Source organism: Stegostoma tigrinum, chromosome 7, assembly GCF_030684315.1.
Source record: "Stegostoma tigrinum isolate sSteTig4 chromosome 7, sSteTig4.hap1, whole genome shotgun sequence".
NCBI classification, from domain to species: Eukaryota; Metazoa; Chordata; class Chondrichthyes; order Orectolobiformes; family Stegostomatidae; genus Stegostoma; species Stegostoma tigrinum.
Genome location: NC_081360.1, coordinates 3,438,113 through 3,453,457, shown reverse-complemented (window position 1 = coordinate 3,453,457; position 15,345 = coordinate 3,438,113). Strand labels below are relative to the sequence as shown.

At 44.4% G+C, this 15,345-nt stretch overlaps 1 protein-coding gene across 5 annotated transcripts; it reads right to left on the bottom strand.

The window, feature by feature from the left end:
- Positions 1 to 4,389: 4,389 nt before the first annotated feature.
- LOC125454175 (zinc finger protein 501-like) lies at positions 4,390 to 13,906 on the bottom strand. Of its 5 annotated transcripts, none has more exons than XM_059646995.1 (4): positions 13,516 to 13,836; positions 13,325 to 13,431; positions 10,759 to 10,905; positions 4,390 to 10,652 (listed from the first exon to the last, which is right to left on the bottom strand). In XM_059646995.1, the coding sequence occupies exon 4, from the start codon at positions 10,599 to 10,601 to the stop codon at positions 9,228 to 9,230; it is 1,374 nt and encodes a 457-aa protein (XP_059502978.1). In that variant the 5' UTR covers positions 10,602 to 10,652; positions 10,759 to 10,905; positions 13,325 to 13,431; positions 13,516 to 13,836; the 3' UTR covers positions 4,390 to 9,227. The 5 variants fall into 5 exon arrangements, with proteins under 5 accessions (XP_059502978.1, XP_059502979.1, XP_048390624.1 ...); XM_059646996.1 differs by having other exon boundaries at positions 10,763 to 10,905; XM_048534667.2 differs by lacking the exon at positions 13,516 to 13,836 and adding an exon at positions 13,847 to 13,892 and having other exon boundaries at positions 4,390 to 10,905.
- Between the last annotated feature and the right edge of the window lie 1,439 nt (positions 13,907 to 15,345).

Sequence of the window (15,345 nt, the reverse complement as noted above, 5' to 3'; positions counted from 1 at the left end):
GAAATCAGCATTAATGGGAAAATGGTGTTGATTGATGGGGTTAAAAGCCAACAAATCCCAGCACCTGGTAATCTACACCACAGAGTACTTAACAAAGCAGCCCAAAGTATAGTGGAAGCATTCTCAAATTAGGGCTTGAATCGAAGTCGAGGAAATTGATCATCATCTTTCACCACTCTACAGACTTTGGATCAATTCCTACAGTTTGGGGAATAGTTAATGTAGCCCTATGCAAAAAAAAGGAGGTAGAGAGAAAACATGGAATTACAGACAGGTTAGCCAACAATGGAAAACAGTCACAGGCAACCAGCTTGTAACTGATGTCCATTTCAAGCCCACCGACTCCCACAGCTACCTAGAATACACCTCCTCCCACCCACCCTCCTGCAAAAATTCCATCCCCTATTCCCAATTCCTCCGCCTCTGCCGCATCTGCTCCCACGATGAGGCATTCCACTCCCGCACATCCCAGATGTCCAAGTTCTTCAAGGACCGCAACTTTCCCCCCACAGTGGTCGAGAACGCCCTTGACCGCGTCTCCCACATTTCCCGCAACACATCCCTCACACCCCGCCCCCGCCACAACCGCCCAAAGAGGATCCCCCTCATTCTCACACACCACCCCACCAACCTCCGGATACAACGCATCATCCTCCGACACTTCCGCCATCTACAATCCGACTCCACCACCCAAGACATTTTTCCATCCCCACCCCTGTCTGCTTTCCGGAGAGACCACTCTCTCCGTGACTCCCTTGTTCGCTCCACACTGCCCTCCAACCCCACCACACCCGGCACCTTCCCCTGCCACCGCAGGGTGTGCTACACTTGCCCCCACACCTCCTCCCTCACCCCTATCCCAGGCCCCAAGATGACTTTCCATATTAAGCAGAGGTTCACCTGCACATCTGCCAATGTGGTATACTGTATCCATTGTACCCGGTGTGGCTTCCTCTACATTGGGGAAACCAAGCGGAGGCTTGGGGACCGCTTTGCAGAACACCTCCGCTCGGTTCGCAATAAACAACTGCACCTCCCAGTCGCAAACCATTTCCACTCCCCCTCCCATTCTTTAGATGACATGTCCATCATGGGCCTCCTGCAGTGCCACAATGATGCCACCCGAAGGTTGCAGGAACAGCAACTCATATTCCGCTTGGGAACCCTGCAGCCCAATGGTATCAATGTGGACTTCACCAGCTTCAAAATCTCCCCTTCCCCCACTGCATCCCAAAACCAGCCCAGTTCGTCCCCTCCCCCCACTGCACCACACAACCAGCCCAGTTCTTCCCCTCCACCCACTGCATCCCGAAACCAGCCCAACCTGTCTCTGCCTGCCTAACCTGTTCTTCCTCTCACCCATCCCTTCCTCCCACCCCAAGCCGCACCTCCATCTCCTACTTACTAATCTCATCCCACCTCCTTGACCTGTCCGTCTTCCCTGGACTGACCTATCCCCTCCCTACCTCCCCACCTATACTCTCCTCTCCACCTATTTCTTTTCTCTCCATCTTCGGTCCGCCTCCCCCTCTCTCCCTATTTATTCCAGAACCCTCACCCCATCCCCCTCTCTGATGAAGGGTCTAGGCCCGAAACGTCAGCTTTTGTGCTCCTGAGATGCAACTGGGCCTGCTGTGTTCATCCAGCCTCACATTTTATTATCACAGGATTGGGTACTGTCAGCATGGGTTTATGAAAGGGAAGTGAGAAACGAGTCCTGTTTTTCTTTGTACACAAGTCACTGAAAGTAAGCATGCAGGTGCAGCAGGAGGTCAAGAAGGCAAATGGTAAGTCAGTCTTCATAGCGAGAAGGTCTGAGTACAGGAACAGAGAGGCCTTGCTGAAATGTACAAGGTCTGTGTGAGACCACACTAGAGTATTGTGTGCAGGTTTGGAATACTCATCTGACAAAGGATGTTCTGGCGATGGAGGCTGATAGCAGAGTGGCCACATCACAGTGGCCTACTCCCGTTCCTGTTTTCTGTTTCTTTTCTGTTGAAGGTGAGATATAAAAACAGCACAGATATCAGCGCTACCTTATCATCACAGGATAAAAATCCTGTAACCCCTTATGGAAGAACAATCAGGGAGTAGCTTCATCACATTGACGAGAGCAGTTCAAGAAGGTGCAGAATAATTTTGGAAACTTCTGGGCTGGCTGCCATCTCTCGTTTTCTATCCAGTTCTCAAATTGTAGAATGTTCTGAGGAAAGCAACATAGTAGGTAGGATATATGAAATATCTTTGGAAGTTTGCTGATGCTGGGGGAAGGGACAGTTGGGATTTGAGTATGCTGGGAAGTGGGTTTGGGTGGAGAAAGGGAGCAGTGAGAGAAACAATGGGCAGATTTTGTGGTGGGTGAAAAATGGCTCTAATTCCCACCCTGCTCAGTTCTCTCAGCCTCTTTCACGCTGGCAGCCAGCTCAGTGATGAAGATGTGCATGCGGATACTTTTCCATCAATCTTAGTCATGAGCACCCGCACAAGCATTTCCCAACACTGTATTGCACATACTCCTCATAGGAATGACTTAACCCAATAACCAAAGACAGATAAACAAGGAGTCAAGGGATACACCATAAAAGCAAAAACAAAATTGACTAGATTACTTTAGTAGTTCCATAATGCATTGTTTAGCAGGTAGAGAATTGTTAAATCTTCCTGCTATAGCATTAATAACCAAACCACTTTCCTCAGAAACTCAGCTCTTCCTTGTTTGATCATGTTCTCTCCTAGACTTGCTGACACAGTTCTCAGATAACTGACTTCATTCATGGCCAGAAGAGTCTACAGGATTTTTGATCAAGAACCACTTGCAATTAACTTCCAAGTTTGGCCTGAGGTTGTGAATGGTTTGGGAGATGCTGGTTTGGTGCTCAGGGTGGGGTCACGATCCAGCGGGCAGTCGGAGAGTTGGCGTCTGGCCTCAGCAATGTAGAGGTCAGTGCGCCATACTACAACTGCGCCTCCCTTGTCTGTGGGTTTGATGGTGAGAGTGGGTTTGGAGCAGAGGGCTGCACATTCTGCAGAGGAGAGGTTGGAGTGGGTAAGAGGGGTGGAGAGGTTGAGGCGATTGATATCTCGACGGCAGTTGGAGATGAAAAGGTAGAGGGAGGGTAGGATGCCCGGGGGTGGTGTCCAGGAGGAGGACTTGTGTTGGAGGCAGGTGAAGGGGTCAGTGGAGGAGGTGGTTAGGCTCACAGTGAGTGTTGTTTTGGTGGTATTGCTGTTTTTTATTAAATCCGATTTATACTGCATTTTTACATCAGTAAAGCCTCCCACCGGGAGGCATGAAGCAAAACTACGGAGACGGTGGGACAGATTCAGCATGGAAGGGAGAACTGTGAGGAAGACGGGGAGCGAGACACAGAGAGAGAGAGAGAGAGAGAGAGAGATTGGGTGGGGAGGAAGAACATTCAGCCCCGCCCACCCCCTGAGCCACCACACCACCTGCGCAATCTCCTGTCCCGCTGAACCAAGATCGCAGTAATTGAGAGAGGCCTGTTTCCGAGGCTTTCTGTTGCTCATGTCGCAGCACCAGAAAACTCGTGTTTGGGGCCTGAGATTTAACCTAGGCAAATCATGAATTCTTCTTGCCGGGAATTGCTCCGGACACTGGTATCTTGTTTCACCTTCACTCATCGCCTGTGGATATAATAAGCAAACATTCCGTTTCGGCCATCTCTCACAGCCACAATTAACTGTGCGCATATTGCAGCGCTCTACCTGTCTGATTGATAACATCGTCCAACCTAGAGTTAGAAAAGGGCTGGGCTTGAAGATGGAGCTGGTGCTGGTGCTGCAAGTCTTCCAACCAGAGGGCGAAGGGCGGAGCAGGTGCTCTGACCAAGTGAAAATAGGGGTGAACTCGAACTCTAACCTCAGTTGGAGTGAGGGAGGGGCTGGGCCTCACTTACATTGTCACTCTTTCTGTTCCTCATTCACACGTGAATTTGTATTCGCAGATACATTTTATTGACAGTCAATGTGGCATTTTATAAATGCCTATTTTAGAAACAAAACCATTCCGACTCGAAACGAAAACACAACCAGTTGCTAAACAAGGCCTCACACCTAACATGCATTGTCTAAAATGACACCTCTTCCTAACAGGAAATAAATAAATAAAACTGTCAGTTCTCTCGGGTTGTGACCTGAAAGACATTTGGGGATTTACATATAGATATTAATGGGTTAAAACCCTATAACTGCGAAAGATTTAACAGCATCTTAGGTTTGTTTAACACATCCTCATTAGTGGTGTGAATCTTTGATCTTCTACCTATAAATTCTGTGTCTGATACTACCTCTCTGCAGGAGGACTGAGACTCCAAAAGCTTGTGTTTTCAAATAAACCTGTTGGAATACAAGCTGATATGATTTCTAACATTGTTTCAGATTGAGCTTTTATTGCCATGTGTTCTCAGGTACAAGCCACAAGAGACAGAAGTGAACAATGTCCCCACACACAGTGGCAATTTAGGTACAAAATCTTAGTTACAGAAGTTGAAAAACAAAGAAATAACAAAAACTTTGGCACTACAGTCTTCCCAGTATAAAAATGAAAAAATACAGAAATACCTGTAAAGTTAAAAAGCCATACATTACATTCCTCCCTTAAGCCATGAGCCTGCAGACAGTCCAAACTTGACTTCCCTAAGAGGGCATGCTTTTCCCTTCCCTAGGCGTAGAAGCTGACTGCAGCTGCTGACCTACACTAGGCCTTGGCCATGACCACCACTGCAGCCATCCTTTGCTGCTGCTGCTTCTGTCATCCAGCCCATTTCTGGCCCCATCCACAGCCACGCTGCATTGCTGTGTCAAATTCTCACTGCAGAGTCCAGCTTTGGACATTGAGGAAGCAACAAGGTTGGTGATTGCAACTGGCTGCCTTTGACCAACCATCAATGCTGCCGTCTCCACAACCGAGCTCCAAACACCAAACAAAAGAAACAAAAAAGAGAAAAGAAAGAAAACTGGTTGGAGGGGACGAGGTTTGGTAAGGAGCCCATCTGACATGTAGGATTGTGCCCTGGACAGAGGGGAGGACTGCTTTCTGTCCACTCTTTTTTACAGCACATTCAATGGGCATCATTTCCAGACTGTCAATTCCAACCAGATTCCAACAGAGTCCCTCCATTCACAAAGATCTCACTATCATTGGCCTTCCACCGTGTAAGGTATAAAAGTTTGTTTACTGTTTGTCTGTGTGAAAAGGTTTCTGAGTCAGTATGACCAGAAAAACTCCAAGAAATTTGAAATTGTGTGCAGAGCAGCCCCATAAGATATGTCTGGGTGCCACAGTTGAGGAAGGAGAGATTGGACCTTCCTGGGATAACAGTGCAGATTTACCTCAATGATTCCTGGACTCAAGTGTTATGTCATGAGTACAGGTTGTAGAAATCAGTCTTAAATTCATTCTGGCACAGAGGAGTAATTTTGCCTATTGCATCAATGCCAACTTTCTACTCCAATTTCCTTCTCTCTCCCCAAAACCCTAAAAATGCTTATGTAAAAAAGATAATTAGATAATTGATTATCTTCATTTCCACTTGTAAGCAGGAGAGGACTGTGTAGAACTACTGATTCTGTGGTGGGGCAGGGGGCTTCATTCCCCCTGTATTTGTTGTTGCTGAAATAGCTCAGTTGGGAATATATTAGCCTGAAGATATTAAGGTTGTTTGTTCAATTCCAGGTTTCACTAGGTAATTTTGAGCAGCATCTTAGCCCAGTGGTTAGCACTTCTGTCTCAGTGCCAGGAATGCAGCTTTGATTCCAGCCTCAGGTGAACGTTTGTGTGAGGTTTTCACACTGTCCTCATGACTGTGTGGTTTTCTCCAGGTGCTCAGTTTTCCCCCCATGATCTAAAGATGGCCAATCCACCAAACCTGTCCATGCTAAAAATTGCCCAGTCATGTCCAGGCATGCCCAAATTGGGTGGGCTGGCCACAGTAGAAACCCCCATGCGGAGTTATGGGGATGGGGTGGGGGACAGTCTGGATGGCATGCTCTTCAGAGTGTTGGTGCCTCTTTCTGCCCTGTAGGGATCCTTTGATTGTACCTCTTGCTCATGTTGGAGATGGTTGGGCCTAATACACAACCTAACCTTTTACAACTTACTGACCTCACTTAGATGAGGGGTGAAGGTAGCTAAAGATGGATAGAAAACTCTGTGAAGAAGACATGAGGTTGCAGACAGACATAGATGGAGTCCTGGAGGTCATACAGCAAAAAAACAGACACTTCAGTCAAATAGTCCATGCCAATCATAATCCCAAAATAAACTTGTCCCACCTGCCTATTCCTGCCCCATATCTCTCCAAACCTTTCCTATTCATGTACTTCTCTAAATGTCTTTTAAACATTGTAAATGTACTTGTATCCACCACTTCCTCTGGAAGCTCATTCCACATACAATCCACACTCTGTAAAAAAAATTCCCCTTCAAGTCTTTTTAAATTTCTCTCCTCTCATCTTAAAAATATGCCCCTTTGTCTTGAAATCCCTCACACCGGAGCAAGGACACCTGCCATTCACTATTTTATATATACCCTTAATGACTATATAAACCTCTATAAAAGGTCATGCCTCAAACTCCTACACTCCAGCGAAAAATGTCCCATCCTATCCAGCCTCTTACTATAACTCAATCCCTTCATTCCCAGCAACATCCTGGTAAATCTTTTCTGAACCCTCTCCAGTTTAATAATATCCTTCTTATAACAGGGTGTCCAGTTCTGGTCACAGTACTCCAGAAGAGGCCAAACCAACATCCTGTACAACCTTAACATGACTACCCAATTCACACACATTAGATTGAGCAGTGGATGCAAGCTTATTTATCGACAACTTAACCACTCTATTTAAATATGATACAAACTTCAAAGAATTAGGTGTCTGAGTCTCGGGGCATCCCCATTATACAATGCTACCCAAGAGCCTACTTTTAATTGTGTAAGTCCTGCCATTGTTTGTTTTACCAAAATGCAACACCTTGCATTTATCCAAATTAAATTCCATCTGCTATTCCTCAGCCCGTTGACCTAACTGATCAAGATCTCTTTGAAATCTGAGATAACTTTCTTCACTGTCCCTTATGTCACCAATTTTGGTGTCATCCAAAAACGTACTAACTATACCATCTATATTCTCATTTAAATCATTGTATAAATTACAAACAAACGTGGACTCAGCAGTGATTCCTCTGCAACACAGCTGGTAAGGGTTCTCCAGGCTGAAAAATAACCATCAACCACCCTGAATCCCATGTGAGCTAGCTTTACTAATTAGTCTACCAGGCAGAGTCTTGTCAAAGGCTTCAGCAAAGTCCAAGTAAACAACTTATGGTAATCTGCTCTCAACAATCATCTTAGTTACTTCCTCAAAAAAAAACTCAATTAATTTTGGGAGACACGATTTCCCGCGCATAAAACCACGCTGAATCATTCCTTGCTTCTCCAAATGCATATAAATCCTATCTTTCAGAATTACTTTCAACAATGTACCCACCCTTGAAGTTGGACCCACACGTCTACAGTTCCCTGGCTTCTCCTTACATCCCTTTTTAAACAAATGCACATCATTAGCTACACTCCAGTCGTTTGGCACCTCACCTGTATTTATAGACAATACAAATATTTCTGCAAGAGGCCCCGAAATTTCCTCCCTAACTTTCCTTAATTTCCCAGATTACACTACATCAGGTCTCAGAGAATTATCCACCTTTACATTTTCCAAGTCCTCCTGAACCTCCTCTCTGTAATGTGAACTGTTTTCAAAACATCAATATTTATTTCTGAGATCTCTAGCCTCCATTTCTTTCTCCACAGTAAAAACTGACATGAAATATTCATTTAATATCTCTCCCATTTCCTGAGGTTCAAAAGACCCCTTTCACCTTTAACGGGCCCTACTCTCTCTGTCTCTCGACTTATTCTCTTGCTCCTAATGTATTTATATAGTCTCCTTAACCTCACTTGCTAAGACTGTTTCACACCTTTACTTTGCCTTCCTGACCTCCCTCTTAGGAATACCCCAATACTCTTTATACTGTTTAAGGGATTCATTTAAACCCAATTGTTTATATCTAATATGTGACTACTTTTTTGATATGACAATCCCTTATGCCTGCGATCAATCTTGTAAATTTACTCTGGACCCCTCCAACACAAGCACATCTTTCCTCAGATGCAGGGCTCAAAACTACTCAATATTCCATGTGCAACCTGACCACAACCGTTTATAATCTCAGCAGTACGTCTCTGCTCGTTTGATAGCTCTCTTGTAATGTATGCCGACATTGCATTTATTTTCCTAACTACCAGCTGAATCTGCATGTTAAATCAGAGAATTCTGAACTACTCCCAAGTCCCTTAGGACTTCAGATTTCTGAAGCCTGTCCCTGTACAGAAAATAGTCTATGCCTCCAGACTTCTGACTGAAATGCATAACTTCACACTTTCCCACACTGGTCAAAGAAGTGGCTGGTGGAATACACAATCTCCAAGCCTGAGTTCGAGTCATTGTGAAACCTTCCCACTTCCTCAATACAACCTGGCCTCCACCTATCATTGTGTCATCTGCAAACTTAGCAAGAATGTCCTCAATTCCTTTGTCCAGATCATTAATGCATAACAAATACGTGTGGTACCAACACTGACCCCTGCAGAACTTTACTAGTATTCTAGCTGCCATCCTGAAAAAAAAAAAACCCCCTTCTCCCAACTCTCTGCTTTCTCCAGTCAGCCAATCCTCAATCCATGCCAGTACCTTGCTCGCGACTTCATGAACTTCTATCTTATTTCGCAGGTACCCGGATGGCACCTTGTCAAATGCCTGATGGAAATCCAATAGATCACATCTACTGGCTCTCCTTCATCCACATTGATCAGTACCTCCTCAAAGAATTCTAAATGATCTGTCAGGCATGAAACCCCAGCCCCCACCTACTTTGACGAAGTCATGCTGACTCTCCACACCCTTACAATGACCTGCCACACTGTGTTTAACATAAAGCTAATTTATTTAACTATTATTCAGAATATAAAAGCTTGGCTTAAAGTCCTGAATGCAATGAACAGCAAAGTCCAATTGCTATTGAGATGTGTGAACACTGTGCTGTCTCAGCAGGATCGATGTGTGGTGAATTCCTTCTCTCTGACACAGAGCAGATGAAGTGTCCCCCCTAGTGTGATCTCTCTGCTGTGTCAGCAGGGTTGATGAGTGAGCTAACTGTTTTTTTCACATGGAGCAGGTAAATACTTTCTCCCCTGTGTGAACTCGCTGGTGTACTGAGAGTTGAGATGATCACCTGAGCCCAGTCCCACAATGAAAGCACCTGAAAGATCTCTCATCATGTGAACATGTTGATGGGAGATCAGTTCCACAGAACTTCGATAGCACTTCCCACAGACTAGACATTTGAAAGGTCTCTCTTCAATGTGAACACGTTGATGATAAAACAGTCCCCAGGAACTTGTATAGTGATTCCCACATTCTGAGCATTTAAAAGGTCTCTCCTCAGTATGAACACGTTGATGGGACTTCAATTCCACAGAATTCCTAAAGCACTTCCCACATTCTGAGCATTTGAAAGGTCTCTCCTCAGTGTGAACACGTTGATGACAAGTCAGTCCCCAGGAGCTTCTGTAGCACTTCCCGCAGTCTGGGCATTTAAAAGATCTCTCTGCTGTGTGAACTTGCTGGTGCCTCAGCAGGTTGGATGACCGAGTGAATCCCCTCCCACACTCGGAGCAGCTGAACGGTCTCTTCCCAATGTGAACCTGCTGGTGCTCTGTGAGGTCAGATGATCGCCTGAACCCAATACCACAGAGAGAGCACCTGAATGGCCTCTCCTCAGAGTGAACACGTTGGTGGGCCATCAGGTCCCTGGAGGTTTTGTAGCACTTCCCACAGGCTGGGCATTTAAAAGGCCTGTCATTAATGTGAGCAAGTTGATGGGACATCAAGTCCCTGGAACTTTTAAAGCACATCCCACAGTTTGGGCATTTAAAAGGTCTCTCCTCCGTGTGAGCACTTTGATGGGCCATCAGGTCCCCAGACGTTTTATAGTATTTTCCACAGTCTGGGCATTTAAAAGGTCTCTCATTAGTATGAGCATGTTGATGGGATGTCAAATCCCCAGAGGTTTTATAACATTTTCCACAATCTGGGCATTTAAAAGGTCTCTCATTAATGTGAGCAAGTTGATGGGACGTCAGGTCCCTGGACGTTTTAAAGCATTTTCCACAATCTGGACATTGAAATGGTCTCTCCTCAGTGTGAACAGGCTGGTGTTGCAGCAGGTTAGATAACTGGGTGAATCCCTTTCCGCACACAGAGCATGTGAATGGCCAGTTACTGGTGTGACTGCATCGATGAGTTTCCAACTCAGATGGGGAAATAAATTCCTCTCCACAATCCCCACATTTCCACAGTTTCTCCCCAGTGTGATTGCATTTGTGGTTTGTGAGGTCTGATGATTGGCTGAAACCTTGTCCACACACACACACGTATGGTTTCCCTTCACTGGAAAAGGAGCTTTTTCCTTCCATGTTGAAAATCTGATCACATTTAATTTGTGGTAAAATGGACAAATCCATCAGATCATGGTGAGATGATGGTTAGTTTGTAAATCTTCCTCTTCTAATATCCTGTGAAATTGATGTCAAACAAAAAAAAAGGGAATAAGAGAGAATCTCTGGCAAGATGATGCCTTTTACGTGAAGGTCGGGACCAAAGGAGATGGATTTTAGGTACCTACAACTTGACCAGAACTTTGACAGAATCTTCCAAACATTCAGCCTCCAACACCGAGAAGGAGCAGGGCAGCAGGTGAACGTGTACACAATCACCTTCAAGTTCCATTCAGGTCACACACTGTCCTGATGTCTCTGACATCCAGTCCTGGTAAAGCAGAAATTTTCTCCAATTAGATGATGGCACAACTTTATCTTCAGTCCCCAATACTAACTCCACTGCCTCACAATGACTCCATCCCTCTCCCTGGCAACTGTCGGAGTCTGAATCAAACATATCATAACCGTGGTGAAATATTTCACCCCAAAGTGAGTTTTCAACCACACATCCCCATCAGCACCAAGACTGCCCACTTCCACCTCAGTAACATCACCCAACTCCTCAGAGTCTCTGCTTATCTGCTGCTGAAAGTGTCAACCAATCTTGTGTTCCCTTTAGACTTAATTGTCCTAATGCAGTCTCCACCATCCTCTCATGTTTCTCTCTCTGCACTTGTCTAACTTCCTTAGCCTCTATTAATCGGCATACTTGAGCTCTGTTTAGTGTTTTATTGCTCCTTCCATTCACTATGTCTGAAAAAAGGTTTTTACCACTGCCATTTTCCCAACCAAGTGCTGCTGCCTTAGCAGCTTTATCTTCCCACACGAGCTCCCACAATTCTATAAAGGAAGGAATTACAGGTTATTCACCAAGTAATGTAATGCAGAGGTCATGCACAACTCTATTGCCCACGTGAGTATTCACACCAAGCTTTGTTCACCCACAATCCCATGCTCATGCAGCTAAATTTTAAACTTTTCGTCCTTGCATTCAAATCTCTTGATAGATATAGAGGAGACTATCTCTGCAATGTCCTCCACAGTCCAGCCATCTCAAGGGCAAATAGTGCTGGCAAATAAATGCTAATCTAACCAGCGATGCCTACATCTCAAGAATGAACTTTTAAAAATGCATTGATATCCTTGCTTTTATCAGACAGTGGATTGCATATGGAAGTTGGGAGGTAATGCTGTGGTTGTACAGGACAATGGTTAGGCCACTTTTGCAATACAGTTCTAGTCTCCCTGCTATAGGAAAGATGTTGTAAAACCTGAAAGGGTTCAGAAAAAATTTACAAGAGCATTGCCAAAGTTGGAAGATTTGAGCCCTGGAGTGTCAGAGGCTGAGGGGTGACTTTATAGAAGTTTATAGAATCAGGAGGAGTGTGAACAGTTTCAACAGCTTGAAGTCTTGTTCGCAATGTAGCGGAGTCCAAAACTAGATGGCATACGTTTAAAGTGAGAGGGGAAAGACGGAAAAGGGACCTGAGGGGCAACATTTTCAATGAAAAGGGTGGTGCATGTATGGAATGAACTACCAGAGGAAGTGGAGGAGGCCAGCACAATTACAGCAGTTAAAATGCATCCAGATGGGTACATGACTAGGAAAGGATGTCGGCCAAATGCTGCCAAATGGGACTAGATTAATTTAGGACATCTGGTCAGCATAGACACACTGGATCAAATGGTTTGTTTCCACACTATTTCTATGACTCTCTGAACTGTCTAAATTATCTCTCATTTCAACCCCCTAGGCATTCTCAATTTTAACTGTTCCACATTTGGTGCCCTCAACGTTAGCTGCTAAGGCATAAATTGTGAAATCTCCTCACTAAACCTCTCCCTCTCGATCTCCATTTTGCTCTTTAAAATATTCTCTGAAAACTATATATGTGATCATGAGACATTTTGTCACCTCCCTAACATCTCGTTATTTGACTGGGGTCAAAAGTTGCTTTAAAGCACTCGCAAGGAATGGCTAGAAAGTTTCCATTCAGTGAAAGGCACTTTATTGATATAAGCTAATTGTCATTGATCTGGATACCTATCACAGTTGCTTCATCACTACTTGGCAAATAACTCCTTACCTAATTATATTATGGGAGGTACTAAGGGAAGATAATTGCCAAAAAATGATCAGATGCTCACATGTAAGAACCTTATTCCAGGGAAGTAACAATACCTAACGCAGCTACAACCATTACTGCAGACAGAGCAAGTTAGACAATGACAGAGAGTTGATCAGGGAGAGCAGAGATGAAATAATGTAATGGATGAACATTGATTCACATCCACAGTAAAGGGGTTGCACCAGCCCCAGCGTAGGATAACTGAGAACAGCACTAGAAGCTGAATTGTGTAGGTTACTGATAAAATTACTTAAATAATTTCATTTTCAACTTTAAAAATCAAATGTTGGAGTCTGCAGCTTAAAGATATCAGAAGCAGTGGAGTCAGAGGAAACTCTCCTAGTTCAGGAAAAACCCAGGAATCAGGGTGATATTACTGAAACTGTGTGTCTTAACATTATCCACATGAACACAGAATGTTTGGGTCTGCACATATAAGTGCAAATGATACAAGGGACCATGAAGAGATTTAAATGAGATTTATCAGAAAGTTCCAAGGAATGAGGGATATTAGTTTTAAGGTTAGATTGAAGAAAATTACTGCAAAAGAGATCAAGGTAAGATTTGTTAAAGGTCTAGTTTTATGATCTGTTTAGATTTTAGTCAGTCAATACTTACATTCAAAGGCCAACAATGTCCAGTGCTGAATGAATAAAATGGCTCACTCAGATCTTGTTAGTGTTATTTAGTTTGAATTTCCAAGCTGCATATCCTTCTCTAACATACTGTAAAATAAGTTTATAAAAGCTAACTCAGTCAGTCAGTCAAGGAAAGAAAAGAAATTCAGAAGAGACAAATACTTCTCTTACTTAAAGTTTGCCGTGTTTAAATCGTCCTCTCCTCACTCCCTGTAACGGGAGTTTATAAACTCCATCCCTGTTAAGCCCAGGAGAGACATTCACAACATTTTACCCCCGGCCCAGTACGACCGCACATGCGCTCTGCGGCCTGCTGGCCCCCGACAAAGAAGCGGCCGCGACCAGGGGCCTGTGGCTGAGACAGAGCATTGTTTTCTCCCATTTTATGAAGCGAGGGCAGATAATTTCTTTATACAGGGTCTGCCGCGTCCATAAAATGTTTACGAAACCTCTCCGACTAATCATCCGGTCCATCGCCTCCTCCGCTCAGCCTCATTGTTACCTTTTGTGGAGCCAAAGAAAATAGCAACTGCTCCTCAGGATCGCTCCGGCAGGCGGGGATGATATCGCGCGTGCGCACCAAAGAGGATCGAGTGGGTGGGGATTTTATTCGTTGTCATGTGCACAAATAATCTTTCTATTTATCGCCTACAAGGACAACTGACATATAAAATACAAGTAATAGAGAATAAAACATCCCTTGTGCGAGCCAGGGATATAATATCACAAACTCTGACACTGAGCCACAGATTAAATGGTAAAGTGACCTTACTCGCTCTGGATCATCAGGCTGCTTTCTTATGTCAGCGAGAGACAACTGGTGACAGCTTTAACCCGAAGGACACCACACCTCAGATGAACAGAGAGGTTGAAAACGAGAATCATTAACGTAATTTAAACCCTCATTTCGTATGAGGAAAATTGGTAAACAGCTCTGAGAAAGAGTTTGCCTTTCAAAACTGTCTTCAAGGAGGAAAATGTACATGTCATGTTCCAGCAAACAACAAAGCCTTCTTTTTGATTGAAGGTGCCCACTGTTCCACTGAAACGCTCATCTCAATGATATCTGAATAACTATTTTGATGAGCACTTGAAACCTCAGAGCACACAAAGCCATGAGTCAAGTGTGGGTTCAGAGGAGGTTTACCAGGATGCTGCCTGGACTGGAGGGCTTATCTTATGAAGAGAGGTTGACTGAGCTCGGACTTTTTTCATTGGAGAAAAGGAGGAGGAGAGGGGACCTAATTGAGATATACAAGATAATGAGAGGCATAGATAGAGTTGGTATCCAGAGACTATTTCCCAGGGCAGAAATGGCTAACACGAGGGGTCATAGTTTTAAGCTGGTTGGAGGAAAGTATAGAGGGGATGTCGGAGGCGGGTTCTTTACACAGAGAGTTGTGAGAGCATGGAATGTGTTGCCTGCAGCAGTTGTGGAAGCAAGGTCATTGGGGACATTTAAGAGACTGCTGGACATGCATATGGTCACAGAAATTTGATGGTGCATACATGAGGATCAATGGTCGGCACAACATAGTGGGCTGAAGGGCCTGTTCTGTGTTGTACTGTTCTATGTTCTATGTTCTATGTTCTATGCTGGAAATTGGGGTTTCAAAATGAGATGAAATGACTGGCCTTGATATAATGGGCCCAAGACCCTCTCTCCGTGCTGTTAAAAACTCTGTGATTCCGTGTCCTTTTGCAACTGAAAATGGGTCAAAAGCAGTGACAACGGGAAAAGTTGCAAGCATTGCGTGTGTCTTCATTGATGCTTCAATTGGGGGGATTCAGCACTCTCACTGCTGTTTCCTTAGTTTGATTCCTGGTCAGGGAATGAAGATTTATTTTTCTCATACAAACTCTTGAAATGAACACAAATTCCTGACATTAAAAACGACAAAGAGAGCAGCTCTGACAGAGTCAGTAAGAGTTTCACAGCAGAGATAAAGGAAGATGGGAAGAAGCATTGGAATCCATTGCCTTTGCCTACTCAGATACAGA